General features: G+C 43.2%; 1 protein-coding gene across 2 annotated transcripts in view; it reads left to right on the top strand.

Moving 5' to 3' along the window:
• MIPEP (mitochondrial intermediate peptidase) overlaps window positions 1–21,565 on the top strand; it is a 133,205-nt gene that overhangs the window by 58,954 nt on the left and 52,686 nt on the right. For both annotated transcript variants that reach the window (XM_032611434.1, XM_032611433.1), the window contains 2 exons: window positions 15,723–15,797; window positions 18,387–18,506. In XM_032611434.1, coding sequence (XP_032467325.1) covers window positions 15,723–15,797; window positions 18,387–18,506 — 195 coding nt within the window. The remainder of the gene's footprint in view (window positions 1–15,722; window positions 15,798–18,386; window positions 18,507–21,565) is intronic.

Raw genomic sequence — 21,565 nt, 5'->3', positions numbered from 1 at the left:
ATGATGTGCCATCGGATTATTGACTAACAGCGAAGCAGGCAGCTTGAGACACGCCAAATCCAGTGGTTTCCCCGCCGTAGACGTGGGCCGAGGTCGAGGGCTCGGGGTGCTGGGATCAAGCTGCGAATCGAAGCCGCTGACTCGTGGGCTGGACGGCTTTGGTCTTGGCCTGCTGCCTCGGAAGCCTCTTCTTGTTTGAGGGGACCGTGTCTCAACAAGTTTGTGTCTTTAGATCCAGCACGTTCCCAGGGGATTTCGGTGGTAGGAAAACAAGGATTGGTACCAGAGGATGTCTTAATTTTGAATATTGGTGCAGCTTCTACCGTAATACATTTTCTAAATGCTCATAAATAAGCCAGGTATTTTATTGCAGTGCCTTGGCTCTGTAAGAATTTGATGCCCAAACTTTTCTTTTTTTAGTGAATGGTGTTTTTTCATTTATTTATTTAGTTTTTAAATTTTTAGCTGCACTGGGTCTTTGTTGCTGCACCCGGGCTTTTCACTAGTTGCGGCTAGCGGGGGCTACTCTTCGCTGTGGTGTGCGGGCTTCTCATTGCGGAGCAATGGGCTCTAGGCACGCAGGCTCAGTAGTTGTGGCACGTGGGCTCAGTAGTTGTGGCTCGCGGGCTCTAGAGCGCAGCCTCAGTAGTTGTGGCGCACGGGCTTAGTTGCTCCGCGGCATGTGGGATCTTCCCGGACCAGGGCTCGAACCCGTGGCCCCTGTATTGGCAGGTGGACTCTTAACCACTGCGCTACCAGGGAAGCCCTATGCCAAAACTTTTAACGTGACACTATTTAATGCAGACTGGTGAGTTGTTAAGTGAGCGAAGATTTCTGACAGATTATGAGGTTTCGTGCGTACAAGTTAAGCGCACAGGGAAACATTCAGAGAATTCAAGTAATGCCAAGTTTGCTAACACGTTTGCGCTTTTGACAGCATTTCAGAAACCTTACCAAAAATGTTGTGCTTTCTGAATATAATAGGAAATCTATTAGCATTTTGATGTTCCTGTTCCCATGTGTGGTCAGCACAGTGCAGCTGTGTTCACCCCGAGAACACAGCGAACCGCGCCCTTCCTTGTGAGGCGGGGCACAGTCAGGAAGTTCTGGGGAAAGTTCGCTGCGCAGGGGCGGCTGCGTGAGCTGTCCTCCGGGCCTGAACACTGTGAAGAAGGAAGACGGGGCCATTCTCCGTCTCGCATGACAGTACCCTGACCTGACCTGAAGCCACCAGGCCCACCTGTACGCATGGTTACCCTTTGGCAGTGTTTAGAAAGATACCTGAGCTACCCGCAGGGACTTCCGTTTCTTCCAGTCAGTCAGTACTTTGCACAAGTTGATTGAATAGCTATTACCTCACCAAATTGTCACAGTAATCTTTTGCAGCTTTTTTTTTTTTTTTTTTTTTTTTTAATTCTTGTCTTACAAATGAGAAAGCAGGATGCCCAGAGCCTCGCCTGCTGTCAGAAAGCAAATGAGCAGCCTCCGAAAATGCCAGCCTGCAGCTTCGGCAGCGGCCTCTGTGCTGCCTTCCTGTGGCCAGTTCCTTCGCTCAGAAGATCAGGACGATTTCATTTTGCTCGCCTTTGTTTTTCAAATCATTCTGATGATTATGTTTTTCTGAGTCAGGGCATCTCAAACTTTAATATGCATGAAATCATCTGGAATCTGGTTGAAATGCAGATTCTAACTCGGTGGGCATGGAGCGGCCCGAGACGATGTATTTCCAAGAAGCTTCCAGATCACACCATGACAGCTGACTGCGCCTCAGAGTCCGGTTGGGGCTCCAGAAATTTACATTTGAGACGTGGATGCATCGGTGGATTTGGAGGAAGACATTAACTAAATGCTAGAAATAGGAACTCAACACCCAAGCAGATCCTTGGGGTCTTTGGTTGCCGCTGAGCCTTGGCATTTACTGCTGACAGGCTGCACTGTCACTGTCAGTGCCATAGTCACACAAAGCCAGACTGCAATTCAGAACTCAACACGGCGTTTTTGTCTTTAAATAAGGAACAAAGATAATTGTGGACAAATTCATATTGAATTATTAAAATAAATTAGAACAAATTAGGTCACCATAGTTAACTGTTGGCATACATATTATGTTCTAGTTGTAGAAATAATAATTCTGCCGTTTTTCTGTTTCTCACTGGGGGTAAACCTACAATGTCTTTCTACATTTTATAGCTAAAATGCGTCTTTGAAATAGAAATACCCTCCCCTACAGTAATACAGTAGGCATAGTTAATTGTGGCGGCAATCGCCTTTCAGTCACTTAAGTAATTGCTGTCATCTGAACTCCTGTGTAGCTTCACCGGTACCTCTCCCGTGGCAGGCAGGGCATTCCCCATGTGACTAATTTTGACGCACATCCCTTTCCTGGGTCCTGGCAGAAGGATCAAGGGTCCATTGTAGTGTACCTGGCTGCAGGGTAGGGTGCTGTGCACACAGAGGGTGCTTCATAAAGGGAGTGCAGTGGGCCTCCCTGCTCCCTGGCCTGCTGGGCTTCCTCTGTCCCTCCCAGAGAGAGGCAGGGCCGGCTTCAGCCCTGGGCTGTTCATACCTTGTGGGCCGCTACAGAGACAAAAAACTGCAGGTGTGGTTTTTTTTGTTTTGAATTTTCTTTCCTTTTCTTTTTAAACAGCTGGTTCTTATTAGTTATCCATTTTATACATATTAGTATATATATGTCAAACCCAGTCTCCCAATTCATCCCATCACCACCACCCTGCCACTTTCCCCCCTTGGTGTCCATACATTTGTTCTCTACATCTGTGTCTTAATTTCTGCCCTGCAAACCGGTTCATCTGTACCATTTTTCTAGGTTCCACATATATGCGTTAATATACGATATTTGTTTTTCTCTTCTGCCTTACTTTACTCTGTAGGACAGTCTCTAGATCCATCCACTCTCTACAAATGACTCAGTTTCGTTCCGTTTTATGGCTGAGTAATATTCAATTGTATATATGTACCACATCTTCTTTATCTGTTCATCTGTTGACGGGCATTTAGGTCGCTTCCATGTCCTGGCTGTTGTAAATAGTGCTGCAGTGAACAGTTTTCTCTGGGTATATGCCCAGTAGTGGGATTGCTGGGTCATGGGGTAGTTCTATTTTTAGTTTTTTAAGGAACCTCCATACTGTTCTCCATGGTGGCTGTATCAATTTACATTCCCACCAAGAGTGCAAGAGGGTTCCCTTTTCTCCACACCCTCTCCAGCATTTGTTGTTTGTAGATTTTCTGATGATGCCCATTCCAACTGGTGTGAGGTGATACCTCATTGTAGTTTTGATTTGCATTTCTTTAATATTTAGTGATGTTGAGCAGCTTTTCATGTGCTTCTTGGCCACCTGTATGTCTTCTTTGGAGAAATGTCTGTTTAGGTCTTCTGTCCGTTTTTGGATTGGGTTGTTTGTTTTTTTAATATTGAGCTACATGAGCTGTTTATATATTTTGGAGATGAATCCTTTGTCCGTTGATTGGTTTGCAAATATTTTCTCCCATTCTGAGGGTTGTCATTTCATCTTGTTTGTAGTTTCCTTTGCTTTGCAAAAGCTTTTAAGTTTCATTAGGTCCCATTTGTTTATTTTTGTTTTTATTTCCATTCCTCTAGGAGGTGGATCAAAAAAGATCTTGCTGTGATTTATGTCAAGGAGTGTTCTGCTTATGTTTTCCTCTGAGAGTTTTATAGTGTCCAGTCTTACATTTAGGTCTCTAATCCATTTTGAGTTTATTTTTATGTATGGTGTTAGGGAGTGTTCTAATTTCATTCTTTTACATGTAGCTGTCCAGTTTTCCCAGCACCACTTATTGAAGAGACTGTCTTTTCTCCATTGTATATCCTTGCCTCCTTTGTCATAGATTAGTTGACCATAGGTACATGGGTTTATCTCTGGGCTTTTTGTCCTGTTCCATTGATCTATATTTCTGTTTTTGTGCCAGTTGATTACTGTAGCTTTGTAGTATAGTCTGAAGTCAGGGAGTCTGATTCCTCCAGCTCCATTTTTTTCCCTCAAGACCGTTTTGGCTATTTGGGGTCTTTTGTGTCTCCTTACAAATTTTAAGACTTTTTGTTCCAGTTCTGTAAAAAATGCCATTGGTAATTTGATAGGGATTGCATTGAATCTGTAGATTGCTTTGGGTCGTAGAGTCATTTTCACAGTATTGAGATTCTTCCAGTCCAAGAACATGGTATATCTCTCCGTCTGTTTGTGTCATCTTTAATTTCTTTCATCAGTGTCTTATACTTTTCTGCATACAGATCTTTTGTCTCCCTAGGTAGGTTTATTCCTAGGTGTTTTATTCTTTTTGCTGCCGTGGTAAATGGGAGTGTTTCCTTAATTTCTCTTTCAGATTTTTCATCATTAGTGTATAGGAATGCAAGAGATTTCTGTGCCTTAATTTTGTATCCTGCAACGTTACCAAATTCATTGATTAGCTCTAAGTGGTTTTCTGGTGGCATCTTTAGGATTCTCTATGTATACTATCATGTCATCTGCAAACAGTGACAGTTTTACTTCTTTTCCAAGTTTTACTTCTTCTTTTGTATTCCTTTTATTTCTTTTCCTTCTCTGATTTTCGTGGCTAGGACTTCCAAAACTATGTTGAATAATAGTGGCGAGAGTGGCCGACATCCTTGTCTTGTTCCTGATCTTAGAGGAAATGCTTCCAGTTTTTCACCATTGAGAATGATGTTTGCTGTGGGTTTGTCATATATGGCCTTTATTATGTTGAGGTAGGTTCCCTCTATGCACATTTTCTGGAGAGTTTTTATCATAAATGGGTGTTGAATTTTGTCAAAAGCTTTTTCTGCATCTATTGAGATGATCATATGGTTTTTCTTCTTCAGTTTGTTAATACGGTGTATCGCACTGATTGATTTGTGTATATTGAAGAATCCTTGCATCCCTGGGATAAATCCCACTTGATCATGGTGTATGATCCTTTTAATGTGATGTTGGATCCTGTTAGCATTTTGTTGAGGATTTTTGTATCTATATTCATGAGCGATCTTGGTCTGTTATTTTCTTTTTTTGTAGTATCTTTCTCTGGTTTTGGTATCTGGTTTTGGGAGTGTTCCTTCCTCTGCAATTTTTTGGAAGAGTTTGAGAAGGATGGGTGTTAGCTCATCCTAAATGTTTGCTCGAATTCACCTGTAAAGCCACCTGGTCCTGGACTTTTGTTTGTTGGAAGTTTTTTAATCACAGTTTCCATTTCATTACTTGTGATTTGTCTGTTCATATTTTCTATTTCTTCCTGGTTTAGTCTTGGAAGTTTATACCTTTCTAAGAATTTGTCCCATTTCTTCCAGGTTGTCCATTTTATTGGCAGTGTTGCTTGTAGTAGTCTCTTAGGATGCTTTGTATTTCTGCAGTGTCTGTTGTAACTTCTCCTTTTTCATTTCTAATTCTATTGATTTGAGTCCTCTCCCTCTTTTTCTTGATGAGTCTGGCTAACGGTTTCTCAATTTTATCTTCTCAAAGAACCAACTTTTAGTTTTATTGATCTTTGCTATTGTTTTCTTCGTTTCTATTTCATTTATTTCTGCTCTGATCTTTATGATTTCTTTCCTTCTACTTACTTTGGGTTTTGTTCGTTCTTCTTTCTCTGGTTCCTTTAGGTGTAAGGTTAGGTTGTTTATTTGAGATTTTTCTGTTTCTTGAGGTACCATTGTATTGCTATAAACTTCCCTCTTAGAACTGCTTTTGCTGCATCCCATAGGTTTTGGATTGTCGTGTTTTCATTGTCATTTTCTCTAGGTATTTTTTGATTTCCTCTTTCATTTCTTCAGTGATCTCTTGGTTATTTAGTAACGTATTGTTTAGCCTCCATGTGTTTGTGTTTTTAATGTTTTTTCCCCTGTAATTGATTTCTAATCTCATAGTGTTGTGGTCAGAAAAGATGCTTGATATAATTTCAATTTTCTTAAATTTACTGAGGCTTGATGTGTGATCCAAGATGTGATCTATCCTGGAGAATGTTCTATGCGCACTTGAGAAGAAAGTATACTCTGCTGTTTTTGGATGGAATGTCCTATAAATACCAATTAAATCTATCTGGTCCGTTGTGTCATTTAAAATTTGTGTTTCCTTATGAATATTCTGTCTGGATGATCTGTCCATTGGTGTAAGTGAGGTGTTAAAGTCCCCTACTATTACTGTGTTGCTGTCGATTTCCTCTTTTATAGCTGTTTATAGCTGTTAGCAGTTGCCTTACGTATTGAGGTGCTCCTGTGTTGGGTGCATATGTATTTATAATTGTTATATCTTCTTCTTGGATTGATCCCTTGATCATTATGTAGTGTCCTTCCTTGTCTCTTGTAACATTCTTTATTTTAAAGTCTGTTTTATCTGATATGAGTATTGCTCCTCCAGCTTTCTTTTAATTTCCATTTGCATGAAATATCTTTTTCCATCTCCTCGCTTTCAGTCTGTATGTGTCCCTAGGTCTGAAGTGGGTCTCTTGTAGACAGCATATATATGGGTCTTGTTTTTGTATCCATTCAGCCAGTGTATGTCTTTTGGTTGGAGCATTTAATCCATTCACATATAAGGTAATTATCGAGATGTATGTTCCTGTGACCATTTTCTTAATTGTTTTGGGTTTGATTTTGTAGGTCCTTTTCTTCTCTTGTGTTTCCCACTTAGAAGTTCCTTTAGCATTTGTTGTAAAGCTGGTTTGGGGGTGCTGAATTCTCTTAGCTTTTGCCTGTCTGTAAATTTTTTGATTTCTCCATCAAATCTGAGTGAGATCCTTGCTGGGTAGAGTAATCTTGGTTGTAGGTTCTTCCCTTTCATCACTTTAAGTGTGTCATGCCACTCCCTTCTGGCTTGTAGAGTTTCTGCTGAGAAATCAGCTGTTAACCTTATGGGAGTGCCCTTGTATGTTATTTGTCATTTTTCCCTTGCTGCTTTCAATAATTTTTCTTTGTCTTTAATTTTTGCCAGTTTGATTACTGTGTGTCTTGGCGTGTTTCTCCTTGGGTTTATCCTGTATGGGACTTTCTGCGCTTCCTGGACGTGGGTGGCTATTTCCTTTTCCATGTTACGGAAGTTTTCGACAATAATCTCTTCAAATATTTTCTCAGGTCCTTTCTCTCTCTCTTCTCCTTCTGGGACCCCTATAATGCGAATGTTGTTGCATTTAATGTTGTCCCAGAGGTCTCATTTCTGTCTTCATTTCTTTTTTCTTTGTTCTGTTCTGCAGCAGTGAATTCCACCATTCTGTCTTCCAGGTCACTTATCCATTCTGCCTCATTTATTCTGCTATTGATTCCTTCTAGTGTAGTTTTCGTTTCAGTTATTGCATTGTTCCTCTCTGTTTGTCTGTTCTTTAATCCTTCTAGGTCTTTGTTAAACATTTCTTGCATCTTCTTGATCTTTGCCTCCATTCTTTTTCCAAGGTCCTGGATCATCTTCACTATCATTATTCTGAATTCTTCTTCTGGAAGGTTGCCTGTCTCCACTTCATTTAGCTGTTTTTCTGGGGTTTTATCTTGTTCCTTCATCTGGTACATAGTCCTCTGCCTTTTCATCTTGTCTGTCTTTCTGTGAATGTGGTTTTTGTTCCACAGGCTGCAGGATTGTAGTTCTTCTTGCTTCTGCTGTCTGCCCTCTGGTGGATGAGGCTTTCTAAGAGGCTTGTGCCAGCTTCCTGATGGGAGGGACTGGTGGTGGGTAGAGCTGGCTGTTGCTCTGGTGGGCAGAGCTCAGTAAAACTTTAATCCACTTGTCTGCTGATGGGTGGGGCTGGGTTCCCTCCCTGTTGGTTGTTTGGCCTGAGGCGACCCAGCACTGGAGCCTACCTGGGCTCTTTGGTGGGGCTAATGGTGGACTCTGGGAGGGCTCACGCCAAGGAGTACTTCCAGAACTTTTGCTGCCAGTGTCCTTGTCCTCATGGTGAGCCACGGCCACCCCCCGCCTCTGCATGAGACCCTCCAACACTAGCAGGTAGGTCTGGTTCAGTCTCCTATGGGGTCACTGTTCCTTCCCTTGGGTCCCGATGATGTGCGCACTGCTTTGTGTGTGCCCTCCAAGAGTGGAACCTCTGTTTCCCCCAGTCCTGTCGAAGTTCTGCAGTCAAATCCCGCTAGCCTTCAAAGTCTGATTCTCTAGGAATTCCTTCTCCCGTTGCCGGACCCCCAGGTTGGGAAGCCTGACGTGGGGCTCAGAACCTTCACTCCAGTGTGTGGACTTCCGTGGTATAAGTGTTGTCCAGTCTGTGAGTCACCCACCCAGCGGTTATGGGATTTGATTTTACTGTGATTGCGCCCCTCCTCCCGTCTCGTTGTGGCCTCTCCTTTGTCTTTGGATGTGGGGCGTCTTTTCTGGTGAGTTCCAGTGTCCTCCTGTCGATGATTGTCCAGCAGTGAGTTGTGATTCCGGTGCTCTCGCAAGAGGGAGTGAGAGCACGTCCTTCTTCTCTGCCATCTTGAACCAATCCTCCTGCAGGTGTTTGAATAAAAGAAACTCAGGCAAGGGTGTAAATTATCTGAAGTACGAAGTTCATTCAGTCGTTGTTATTTTGAGGTAAATTTGCAGTAATGCTCTCCAACCCCATTGAAAACGTGGTTTAGACTGTTTCACAAAGTTGCTTCTGAACGGCTCTGCACTGAGTTTGTAAGGGTTGTGAAGTGCTGAGCGTGGTTGAGGGTGTAACTCGAAGTACTTTTGTATTGAAATGAAGTGGCTCAGTGAGAACAGCACTGATAGCAGGAGACCCTCCAAACAGAGCACAGTGGAAATCTGCCTGTCTTTACTGCGGAAAAGGAGCCTTGGAAGAGAAGACTGTGGGGCTTGGGGCTAGCCGTGGACATTGTCAGCGTGGCCCGGTTGTCAGGGGCTGGCAGTGTATGGGGCTCAGGCCCCAGCCACAGGCTGTTTGGAGCAAAGAGGTCCACGTTTGTGCAAGGCAGGCACTGCCATCAAATGTGTTTGTGTCAAATTGGTGAAAACTTTCAGTCCTCAGACTTTCTGGAGTGTGGGATTCCAGTGGAAGGATCTAGTCCTGTAGTCAGAGCAGTTTGAATGAGGGACATCACTGAGTTCCGCTCTGTCCATGGCCCAGCTGTGAAAGTTGAATGAAACTTTAAGTTTTATGTGCCTAACCCCAATTCTGACCTCCTTGTATTTTCACCTCCACTTCCCCTGTCCCTAACTTCCTCATCTATTCATTGTATTCTAATTACATATTAAATACCTGTATTTAGTATCAATAGTCACTGAAAATTTTATTATCACTGCTAATCCAGTTTTGGGGGGAACTTGTTGGAGTAGTAATGAAACAGATTTTGCAAAGGGTTATTACTTTTATCATCAAGTGGTAGTGTGCAGTGTTGAATTTTGAGGGGTACAGAAATAAGTTGAAAATAAATCTATAAAACTGAAGTCACACAACTACAGCATACATAACAAACTTCACCGTGTAAAGCAGGTATCAGAATTGTAAGGCTTTTGAGGGCAGGAGATGGTGTTTTGTCTTTCTTCCTGTGTTACCTGGAATGGCACCTTATGCTGAGAACTTGTTGAGTGAAGGATGGGTATTGTGTTGTCAGCGTATGTTGAGGTAATGTGTTTTTGCATTTTACCACTTCAGTCCCTCTGGAAGCGTGTGAGTGTCAGTGACAGGCGTAGCTAACCTTCACACACTGTTGACTACCTGCTATCTTCTAAATGCATGGCGCGGAAAACTCGCAAATGAACTTAAAATGAGTAAAGATCACATGTGTGAACAGCACTGTAACTAGTACAGTCTGACCCTTTTGGGTGGCCTGAAGGAGGTGATGCGTTAAATCTCTGTCCTTTTATTCCTGAGCCTGTAGGAACTGAAATAAAGAAAGATGTCCTTTTTTCCATCAATAGTAATTTTTAAGTTAACGAAGTCTCCTAGAATGCAAGCCCCTTGAGAACTGGACTTTTCATCTGTTTTGCTCACTGATACGTCACCATAATGGGCAACAGTAAATGTTTGCTGGGTGAATTATGACTCAGCAGCACGCAACCCTGGCTCCCACTCAAGGACACCGTGAGAGTCAGACTCAGGGACTTGAAAATAACTAGTAACTGAGATAATTTTAAAGTAACTCTTGGGTGGGGATTTAAATAACTGTGTGAAAGGATATCATGGGTAAGGTGGACAATATGTATGAACGGATGGAGGAGAGAGGTGGAAACTATGAGAAACAGTCAAGTGGAAATGCAGGAAATAAAGCCATGGTATCATATTTGAGGAATTCCTTTGAGGGGATCATCCATACACTTGACACAGCGGAGGAAAGCGTGAACTTAAAGATACGTCAATAGAAATTGTCCTAACAGAAATACAAGGGCAGGGGGAATGTTAGGGGAAGGGGAGGCAACATAGAGCATGCAAGGAACTTTGGGACAATATCAGACAGTGTAACATACATGTAGTTGGAGTTCCACAAATGAGAAGAGAGAAATAAGGCATGAGAAATAGGCGAAGGGATAATGGTTGAGAATTTGCCAAAAATGATGAAAATCAAGCCAGCAATCCAAGACGCTTAGAGAAGCCCATGCAGTATAACTGAAAACAGTATACACCTAGACACATAGTAGTCAAACTGCTGGAGACCAAAGCTAAAGAGAAAACCGTGCAGGAAGCCAGAGAAAGAAGACACATTACCAACAGAGGAACAAAGACGGAGATTATGGAGGAACGCTCGTCAGAGACAGAGTCTGAACTGCAAGATCCATAGCGTGAGATGTATTTGATTAAAGTATCATCAGAAGGAACATTTCCTCATTAGCACCAGTCTTCTCTAGATATGAACTGGACCCTGCAGATGAGGCACTGACTCACTGATAGCTAGTTCTGCTTAAAGTGAGAGAAAATGTTTTCAAAACGTGAGTTAAGGACCAAGTTCTGTGGCAGATGTTGAAATAGGAAAGATATACTAGTAACACAGTGAAACGAGATTTCATTGTTGTTCTAAAAGCCTTAAGATGATCACAGTGGAGAAAGTGTCCTTTGCTAAAGCTGGGTAATTTGAGGAGACATGTATTTCGTTAAGCATACTTGACTGTTTTATAAATGAAAAGAAATATAAACAGGAAGCGAAGTACATTTTCTTATTAAGAATTTGTTAGGTGCTACAGAGAGAGAACTGTTTAGCCATAATTCCTGTCTCCTAAGAATTTATAAATCTGAAACAGACCATATTTAGAGAATATGTAGAACAGTAAAATGTAAATAAAGTGGTCAAAGTCAATGGTTATTGTGTCATATAGAGCAGCTATAATCGTGAGAATACTGGCTACCATTTGGTCAGCATCTGCTCTGTTAAACCTGACATAATACACTTTTAAAATACATTATCTTGTTCATTTGGTATCTAATTCTCTGAAACCGTAACATGGACGTTTTACAAGTGAGGAAAACGTGGCTTAGAGAATTCAGTGATTGGTTCTTCACTGTGATTGGTTAATCTGAAGGTTATTCTTGATCTGTAGCATCCTCTGTATGCTTTTCACTCTTTGATGAACACGGCAGCATCCAGATCTGCAGGGGAGCAGACAGCTTCACATCATGGCTGGGATAGGAGACTTAGTGATCAGTAGAAGGGGTATTTCCTACTTTGGAAATCATGAAGATCGTCGTAGAAGCTGGTAAAACACACAGCTGATTATATGGTGAAAGAGTCATTATCATTTCTACTGCCTTGGACTTTGTTAAATTTTCATTTTAACATAATGAAAAAATACTGTTGGAGGTTCAGGTGTTTTAAAGTGCTTTCTCTTCTATGTGGTTGCTCATTGCCTGCTGGCTTGGATGTGTTCATTCTGTCTTTCTTCAATATATTGATACTAGAAGTGAGCCCGTACTTTGACTTCAGGAGCCAGTACTGTGAAACATCTGTGCTCCTCGGTGGACACATCCACCTTTGGAATAACAGCAAAGATTGAATTATTGGTGTCAGTATTGGTTGCCATGACTCTGGTTGGTAAAGTGATATTCACAGAAGAAAATCTTGACCAGGAAACATTGTTTCTAACCTGAAGTTTAAGGTTTAACGTCTAAATACTGTATGTTTAAAAAAAATTGTATATAGGGGATTCCCTGGCCGTCCAGTGGTTAGGATTTGGCGCTTTCAGTGCCATGGACCCAGGTTCAATCCCTGGTCAGGGAACTAAGATCCCACAAGCCGTGTGGTGCGGCCAAAAAAAAATTGTATAGAACTTAAGATCAGTGTGGACGTTATTTAAATTTTGTTCTACTTTATCTTTGTTATTGTTTTTTAATTTTGAAGAAGGCAGTACTTTCTAAGGGAGTAAATATATAACAACTCCCTTCCGTGAGCTGAAGTACATTAATTCCAGTTGACTAACAACCCAACTAGATTAAGAAAAAAAGAACATCCATTTTCCTGTTTACACCACACATAATATAAATGTATTACTTAATTTGTGATTTGATGGGTTAATAATTCTTTCCGCTGAACTGCCTCTATTAGGACAGTATTTACCGTCTACTTACATGTTTCCTTACATTTTTGGTAAACATTCTTTGTATTCACTACTCTATGTACAGTGGGCCTTGAATACATACTTCGGGGAGGTTTTTTTATACTTTTTATTTTGAAATAATTGTAGACTCATAGCGAGTTGCAAAAAGTAATCCTGGAGTCCCATGTAACCTTCACGTCCCCCAACATTTTATAGAACTGTGTAGCACATGTGGGTTTTCTGAATACGTAATGGTTTTTTTTCCTTTTTGGCTGTGCCACTCAGCTTTGTGGGATCTTAATTCCCCGACCAGGGATCAAACCCAGGCCCCAGGCAGTGGGAGTGTGGAGTTCCAAACACTGGACCATCAGGGAATTCCCTTGAATACGTAATTTAAAAAAAATAAATTTATTTATTTATTTTTGGCTGCGTTGGGTCTTCGTTGCTGCGCTCAGGCTTTCTCTAGTTGTGGTGAGCGGGGGCTACTCTTCGTTGCGGTGAGCGGGCTTCTCATTGCAGTGGTTACTCTTGTTGCGGAGCACGGGCTCTAGGCGCATGGGTTTCAGTAGTTGTGGCACACGGGCTCAGTAGTTGTGGCTCACGGGCTCTAGAGCGCAGGCTCAGTAGTCGTGGTGCACAGGCTTAGCTACTCTGCGGCATGTGGGATCTCCCCGGACCAGGGCTTGAACCTGTGTCCCCTGCACTGGCAGGTGGATTCTTAACCTCTGCGCCACCGGGGAAGTCCTGAATATGTAATTTTTGATAAACTGTTTTCAGTTGTCTTTCTGTGCTCTTTTTCGTTGCGTCTTTTGTTTTATTGTAAACCTGAGCAGGAAAGAATGAAGCCTCCTTAAATTTGTCCGTTTGTTTGCCCTTGCTAGATGGGTTTGAATCTTGGGAGACACTGGCCTCAAAGTAAACTACTTACAGATGAAAGGAGTCTGTTGGGTTTGGTTCTTAGACCCAGTATTGGCATTTCCTCCTCACTGTCTCCAGGCAGGACTTGTATACCTCACCGAGAGCCAGGACCACGGCCATGGACGCCCCTCCACTCCCCACTCAGTGCCTGCGCCTCCGCACCTGACCTTGCTCCCCGTCCACCTCGGCCCCCTGACCGGCCTGCCTCTTCCCCCGTAGTCCAGCCCCAGTCGTGCCCCAGCTGCCCACTCTGCTCTGGCTGAGGTCACTGGTGGTGTGTGTGTGTGTCACTGGTCCCCACTCCTGGCCCCCTCCTACGGCGTGTCTACACTGCAGCCAAAGGAATCTTTTCAGAACACAACTTGGCCCAGGTGACTTCCTTGGTCGAAACTCTCCAGTGGCCTCCTGCAGGATCTGAGGGTGGGCACCCCGTCCTTGTCTGGCTGAGCCCCCAGGCCCCCTCTTCCGTGCCTCTGCTCAGGGCCCTTCTCCCTGCGGCCCCCAGCCCCGCTTCACGCCTGTGCACTTTGTAGGTCCCACTTCTACGTTGTCCCCTCAGTCAAGCCCTTCTGTGTCGTGATTTCACATTCCTGTGCAGGGTCCTCCTTCCTCTTGCTCGTTGTAGCTCCGTTTACGGTTCCGCGCACATGGGCAGTGCTGCTGGGACCCCAGCTCCACCTCTTTCTGTCCCTCAGGTCTAATAAAGTGCTTGCCCCCAGGAGTTTCCATTGTTTGTTGATAATCCTTCCACACGTGCTATTTTTTTATGGGAAAATAAAACCATTAAAGCTTTGTGACGCTTGAAAAACCCAAGTGCAGCAGCAGTCCTGTCAACAGAAGGTATAATGTAAAGTAGGGTTTGAAGAAAGCTGAACATCTTGATACAGCTGCTGGCGTGTATGACTTCACTGAACCGTGACTTTTTCAAATGCTGTTGCAGGAGATTTTCGTTTTATGTCGGGAAGACCCAGGCCTTTCCCTGCACCAGAAGTTAACGCTGCGCAGCTTCCTTCAGTCTGTGTCTTTTAACTCTTGAAAATTTGCCTTTTTTGGCTGGTTTGCTTTTCTTATAGCCAAACGGAAAGAGAAGAGAAAAGGCCTTATTGTCTGAGCCTTCATCCTGCTACAGAAGTCAGGGTCGTCCTTGCGTTAGTTCACTCCTCCTGCAGACGTGCTGCACTGAGTGTCTGCTGTGTGCCAGGCACTGTTCTAGGCCCTGGGGAGAGATCTGTGTAGATATATAGATACACATGTGCGCACACCCGCGGCAGTGCCTGCTTCCCCTTCCAGCTCACAGCTCACATTACCACTCACCAGTGTTTAGTCTATACAGCTGTAGTGCAGAGTAACCTGCCATAAGTCTCTTACATAATTCGTTTCTCTTTAGAAGCGCTTTTAACTTGATTTAGATTGTAAATAGAATTGTATAAAATGGCAGCTGTCTTCAGTAAACACCAGCATTAATGATTTTAAAGTAGAGTGCGGGCTTCCCTGGTGGCGCAGTGGCTGAGAGTCCGCCTGCCGATGCAGGGGACGCGGGTTCGTGCCCTGGTCCGGGAGGATCCCACATGCCGCGGAGCGGCTGGGCCCGTGAGCCATGGCCGCTGCGCCTGCGCATCCAGAGCCTGTGTTCCACAACGGGAGAGGCCACAACAGTGAGAGGCCTGCGTACCAAAAAAAAATACAAAAAGTAGAGTAAGATTGGCTACAGCACTTCCTCAGCTACATTATTAGTTTGTTTGTAAGAGAATACGTGATGTTACATGATTATGCCTGATTACTCTCGGAGAGGAAGCCCTGAATTGTATAGGGCTGTTAACCAGACTGAGTTCCCAAGCCCTGCAGTTCTTTCAGGTTGGAAAATAGAAGAAGGCACAGTTCATTATCATGGTTATTTGTCGGGATATGTTGTTCGGCTCCGGTACTGACTGGCACCATGGGCTAGAGTTTATTTCTTGACTTTGTGACCTTTGATTCCTGTCATCAGTCATTACGTGCTCTTAAGGTCAACAGAGCACTTGAATGGACTTTCATTGCTAACAAAGGAACAGAAAAAGTACTAACTTTTCCTAACGTTTTAACTAGAGTTTTAAAGAACAGTGCCAATGTCTGACTTCCCTACAATCCTGTATTTTCACGTACAAACCCCTATTTGATAATTACCACTTTCTGAAATTCAGTGGAATGTATTCATCCTTTATCTTGTCCTCGAAAATATTTCAAAGTTATTATTAAACCAAAATGAAATTGTATCATTTGATGTTATTTTTAACCTTCCTGCCTCAAAAGTACACAGTGCAGTTTACTCACACACATATTGTTTTGTTTTTCAAGTCACTGCCCAGAAATATGGTGTCTCGTCTTTGCGAATCTAAAAAGGTTTGTGCAGCAGCGGACATGCAACTTCAGGTGGGTGTGTGCCTTTGTTCTGAAGCTTTCCGCAGATATTATTCAAAATAAATGTATAACTTTACATTCTTGCCAGTGCTACCCATTTATTATAATAATTATGCTTCCAGAACATCTTTTGTCTGAGTTCAGAGAACTTGACCTTGACTAATCATTTGGTCTTCCAACCGTCCTTAGGAAGTAGGTGTCAAATAAGGTTATTTCCCAATTTCAGTGGAAAAGCAAAGCGTGGAAAAGTTTTACCTGACTTCTTCTAAATGGTGCATTTCAGCAACCAAGTTGTATCTATTTGTTCACTTTGTATCTTTTTTTAAATTTGTGATTTTAGATGTGAAGTTTAAACAGTAATGACTTAGTTTTTAGTAAAACTCAAAGCCAGTGTTCCAGGTTTCCAGATAAAGACGAGATATATTTTATAAACCATCTGGATGTCAGGTCTGTGTGATACCAGATGTTTAGGTTATTTGTAATTTCTGAGATTGTTTATGGAATTCTTCCTCTTCATCAGATCTTGAGTGTTACGTAAACACAGCCTAAACACCCATCTTTAATCTCTGGCAGTATTCACTTTCTAATGATCCACTCACCTGTTTAAAAGTGTAGCCACTATTGAATTGCTTTATAGGTGTATAAAGTTCAGTCCCTAGAAAGTAATGAATGTGCTCTGTTTTTTTGGACCTTAAAATACACGTTTCAGTGAAGAAGATGCCTGCTATAGACAAAACCATGGCTTAACGTTATTTAGTGTCTGTTTGTATCACACAGTTGCAAAAAGATTTCTGGATTATTTGAAAGGTTAACATTACTTGGCAGTAGTCTTCCGATTTACTGGTATCTGTCTTGGGAGTCCTACCTTTTAAAAGCCCGTGTCCTGGCGTCCTTTGCAACACTTGTTCCAGTGATTTTCTTCTGAAAAGGAAAACCAACCATTCTGTACTTCTGCCCTCCAAAAAGAATAAGGAGAGAGAGGGAGAGAGAGGGAGAGGGGGGTTGAAAAGCTGGAGGAGAAGGGAGGGAAGGAGGTTCCCGCCCGAAGGGCCGCTCGCGCTGCTTTCCTGTCACACAGCCATCCCCCGAGCCGTGGGGACAACCCAGGGTGGAAGGGAGTTGCTGCAGATTTCTAAGCGGGTATCAGTAGTGGTTTTTAAATTGTGCCTTTTAAATTTGTATTTATTTCTTGCTGTGCATTATTTTAAAAATAGCTCCTGTTTTTCTGCAGCTGTAAGGTTCCTGGTCCCAAGCACGCAGGACCCCCTGGGTGGGCTTATCGCTTAGAATTGTTTGGTTCATCAGCAAATGAGCATGAAATATTGGGGTGGCCAAAAAGTTCGTTCGGGTTTTTCTGCACGATGTTGCAGCTTACAGAAAAACCCAAACGAACTTTTTGACCAACCCAATATTGTTACTCATTACAGAACATAGACTGGCAAGAGCTGTATTTAGTATATGTTTAGATTGCCAGTTAGAGCAAAGCAATATTTAGGAAATATCTGTATTTTTCCAGCGAAGGTTTAAACTTGACTTTATAATTTAGAACCGTAATTCTCTATCTAGATGAAGCCAGAAGTTATAGAGGTCATTGAAATTTTTTCTTTTATACAAACTAATCCTCACTTCTTTCAAGTCAACAGCTGCACATTCTCTACAAATTCCTATTTTGAATCCGAAAGATAACGTATCGGAAACAATCACTTGACAGTTTTTTCTTTTAAAATAGAATATTTTCTACTTGCTTGCTTCAGGTAAAATTCAAACAATGTTAATAAGTCAAATGTTGCAGTGAAAAAGCACTTTACTTGAGGTTTTCTGCGCAAAATTTAGCTTTCAGAGCTTGGTAAATACGCAGCAGGGTTCATGTTTAAACTCCTTCTAATGCTTTACTCTCCCGTCATGTTTCAGTGGCCTCTGTCCTCTCCTTGGAGGGGAGTGAGCCTTCCCTACCAGTCACCTCCTTAAGCCAGGGTCGCCCCGCCCAGCAGCTGCTTCCTCTGAGCCCTGACAGCAGGGCTGGGGTCTGCCTTGGTCCTGGCCTCAGACTCTCCGACAGCTGCTCCTGAATCCTGTGTAACACCCCTGCTTCCTCACCTCACTTCACCCCGCCTTTCACCTCTCATCAACGAACTAGGATTCTCACCCCGTCATTTTTCTCATTTAATTATATCAGGATTCTAGGAAGAAGCCAAACAGTATTTATTAGCTCCAGGAGGTCACAGGTCATAACTTAATTTTTTCATATTTCCATATATATATATATTTCCGTGTGTGTGTGTGTGTGTGTGTGTGTGTGTGTAGTTCTGTGGTCACAAATTTAATTTACTACACTGTACAGAAAGAGTACCTTATAGATAGGGTTCAGAATTCCTTAATAACCTTAATCATGGAGAGGTTGAGAGCTTTCCTTTTCATCATTAACATGGTCTTAAATGTGGTATGAAATGCGAAATACGTCTCAAGCCTCATACACTTATACGTGTGACTGCCCAGCTGCGACTTGCAGTTATTATTCTGGTAGACTTGTGACACCTTTGGTCGCCTGCATCATAGATGTAAGCGTGGTGCCCAAACTAAACCGGTGCGTTCTTCCATCAGGTCTTTTATGCTGCTCTGGATCAGATCTACCACGGGAAGCACCCCCTGAGGAGCTCAACCACAGACATCCTCAGGGACACCCAGGAGAAGTTCTATGGCTTACCGTACGTCCCAAACACTGTGAGTCTGGCGTTCCGACCCTGTCGTGTGCCATTGAATGGGTGTACGTGTCAAGTGGGCGGGGTGTGAAATCCTCTCCTGGATGTTGAGGTTTCCTGAGGGGCAAGTGCTAGAAACGCCTGACTCACTCACTGCCCACAGCCGTCCGTTTACATGCACTTATTTTCCTCCTGCTAGCAGGGTTTTTCTAGATTCCTAGGGAAGTGGGCTATAGAAGGGCCCTTGGAGTTAGTCTGTGTTCTTTGTCATCATTTATTTGTGACAAGAAGAACAGCGATGTAAGATGGACGTGATGATCGGTCCCCAGCCGCTCGCACTGCAACGAGAATCCACACTGATTGAGGACCCGCTTGTGTCGGGACCGTGACGGGCATCCCCGGTGCTCTGTCCGAGGACGGAGAGCGGGCGCATCGCCACCATTCGCTGAGGACCAGGTGCCAGACTCCGTCCGATTGCTTGGCAAAAACCCTGACTCAGAAGGACCCTGTGAATTCGATGCTTGCCCGTCATAGGGGTGCATGGGGGCCTTGTGCCAGTTACGTGTCTTGTCTAGGGTCACGTGGGTAGTGAGCGGTGGTGTCGGGATTCCCACCCAACCCTGAAGCCGCGTGTCCTCATCAGCCCAGGTTCCGTGAGGAAGCTGCGTGCTGGGGAAGAGTGCCCTGGGTCCTGGCGTGAGACTGGCGCTTTCATACCACTCGGGACCTCAGGTCCAAGCGATGGGAACCCGACTCCTAGTGGCTTAAGCAGAAAGGGTGTTTATTGAGCCCCGTGGCTGGAAGGTGCAGGGGTCGGTCTGTTTGGTTGCCGGTTAGCTGGGTTGAGTTAGTTCTTACACAGTGTTGTTAGAAATGTTTCTCCTTCTTTCGTCTTTCAGCTGTGTCTTTCTCTGGATTTGTCTTACTCTCAGGGAGGTGGCCCTGACTTGGTGGCATGGTGGCCACCGGAAGGTCCAGCTTAGCCCATCTCATAGAAAGAAAGCTCATTTGAAAATGCTCTGTAAGCCGTAAGATGCCAAATAAATGTGGTTTCATTTGATAACAGTGTTGGATACCAGCATGTGTTGTGCTGAGTTTAAGTTCATCAGTAAACTGTAACTGTCCACTAGATCTTCAGGTCCTAATACTCGAACATGTGGGACTGGTCATCTTTACCAGACAAGGAAAGTCACAGGAAATTTCATCTTCGTAAGGTTCCTTATCAGCAGTGTTTGATTGTCATAGAAGCTTCGCCATCTATTTGTGAGGCCTAATGCTAGTCACACTGCCTTCCTTTTTTTGACCACATACGTAAGAAATCTGTTGTTCCAGTGCTGTGCACTGCTGTGTACTTGAATTATCCGTACTAGCGAAAATCTGTAATAAGAAGAAGAGTCTCACTCTCCATCAGTGGAATCATAATGACACGTGCCTACATTTAGGGAAAAACGACATCCTTTAAGGGTGTTTTCCCGTTTACGGAGCATTGCCTGACCCACGTGCTTTTGTGCTCATTTTATGTTCTTCTTTGCTTAGCTTTAAAATCAGTGTGACTTGAACTCCACGTGGTTTATATCACCAGAGGGTAGTAAAGTCGTAGGGACACCAATATTAGGACGGACTGGGCTGCTTTCTGAAGCCACTTCAGCTTGGCTGAGTTGCTCGCCCCCAGCTTTCTTTACCTTAAGTCTTATAATAATTGAGCTGTGTCTCTTTTTAGAAGAAAACCCAGGAAATTCCCTGGTGGTCCAGTGGTTAGGATTCGGTGCTTTCATTGCCGTGGCCTGGGTTCAGGCCCTGGTCGGGGAACTGAGATCCTCTAAGCCGTGTGACATGGCCAAAATAAAAATAAAAACAATGTTAGAAAAATAAAAAGGAAGAGAACTCAGATTTCCTCACCATGCAGGTTTCTTTTGTGTAGTTATTAAATATACAAAGATGAGGTGACATTGGTACCCAATTCTGCATCAACTCTCAGTAAATTATTGTTAATTTAAAAGGAAGGATGTTGTTGTTAAGTCCACGATCCTTATTCTAACTCCTTTGAGAAAATATAAAGGTTTATCTCTTCACTGAGATTACCTCCCCCATTCATGGTCAGTAAGCTGTAGCTCTTTGTGCCAGTTGTTTTGGGAGGTCTTTAGAAGAAGCATAGCTACATTTAGAGAAAAAAGGCATTCTTTAAAGGCTTGTCTTTTTTTTTAACGTCTGAGCGTTCGTGTAGATTTGCACAAGTGTTCTGTTCTTCCTGCCTAGCAACTTCGGCCTCTCATCCATTTGTCAGCTCATCATGAGACCCGTAACAAACCTTCCCGTAAACATAGAAAATAAGACCAGGGTGCTCGCTGGGATCCTTCAGTGTCGTATCCATCAGGATAGGAAGACAAGAAGAAAAGAGAGAAGCACTGGAAAGGAAGGTACACAACTGTCAGTATTTGCAGATGATTGATTGCTGAGAAAATCCAGAGTGTGTAGAGGTAAATTATTAAAAGTAATGAGAAGTTAGCAACTTTTCTAGATAAACAATACATAAAAATTTAATCCATCTCTGTTTACCAGCAACAAACACAAAAATTGTAAATAAAGGCAAGAAAAAAATATAAGGTGGTGCCTCCCCAAGCATATTATCTTTAACTTCCGGATCCTAAGTAAACAAAGAGCTGAACCGCACTTCTAGATAGGAGGATTTGATATAAAAACAATAGCACTTTTTCTCCATTTAATCTACACTCTTAACGTAATGGGATTCTCCTCGTTTGTTGGCTTGAAGCTGATGAGCTGAGAGTATGATTTTATGTGGAAGCGCGACGGCCGAGGAGCAGCTTTGAAGAACAGTGGCAGGTGGGCGGGCTTGCCCCGTCGGGATTAGTACTCAGAGGAGGCTGTAGGGATTAGGACGGTATAACGATGCTGCAAGGGCTGCAGGGACAGATGGTGGAGCAGAGCCCAGAGCCTGAAAGCTGGCTCAGCACATTTACGGCCTCTTGACCATAAGCTGAATAACACTGCAGGTCTGTGGGCCGAGAAGAGATTGGTTTATTTTAAATGGTGCTGTCGCTATCCATCGTCCATATGGAAAAG

Source organism: Phocoena sinus, chromosome 18 (genome assembly GCF_008692025.1).
Source record: "Phocoena sinus isolate mPhoSin1 chromosome 18, mPhoSin1.pri, whole genome shotgun sequence".
Classification (NCBI taxonomy): Eukaryota; Metazoa; Chordata; class Mammalia; order Artiodactyla; family Phocoenidae; genus Phocoena; species Phocoena sinus.
The sequence above is the reverse complement of the archived record's forward strand: the minus strand, read 5'-3'. Positions and strand labels throughout refer to the sequence as shown.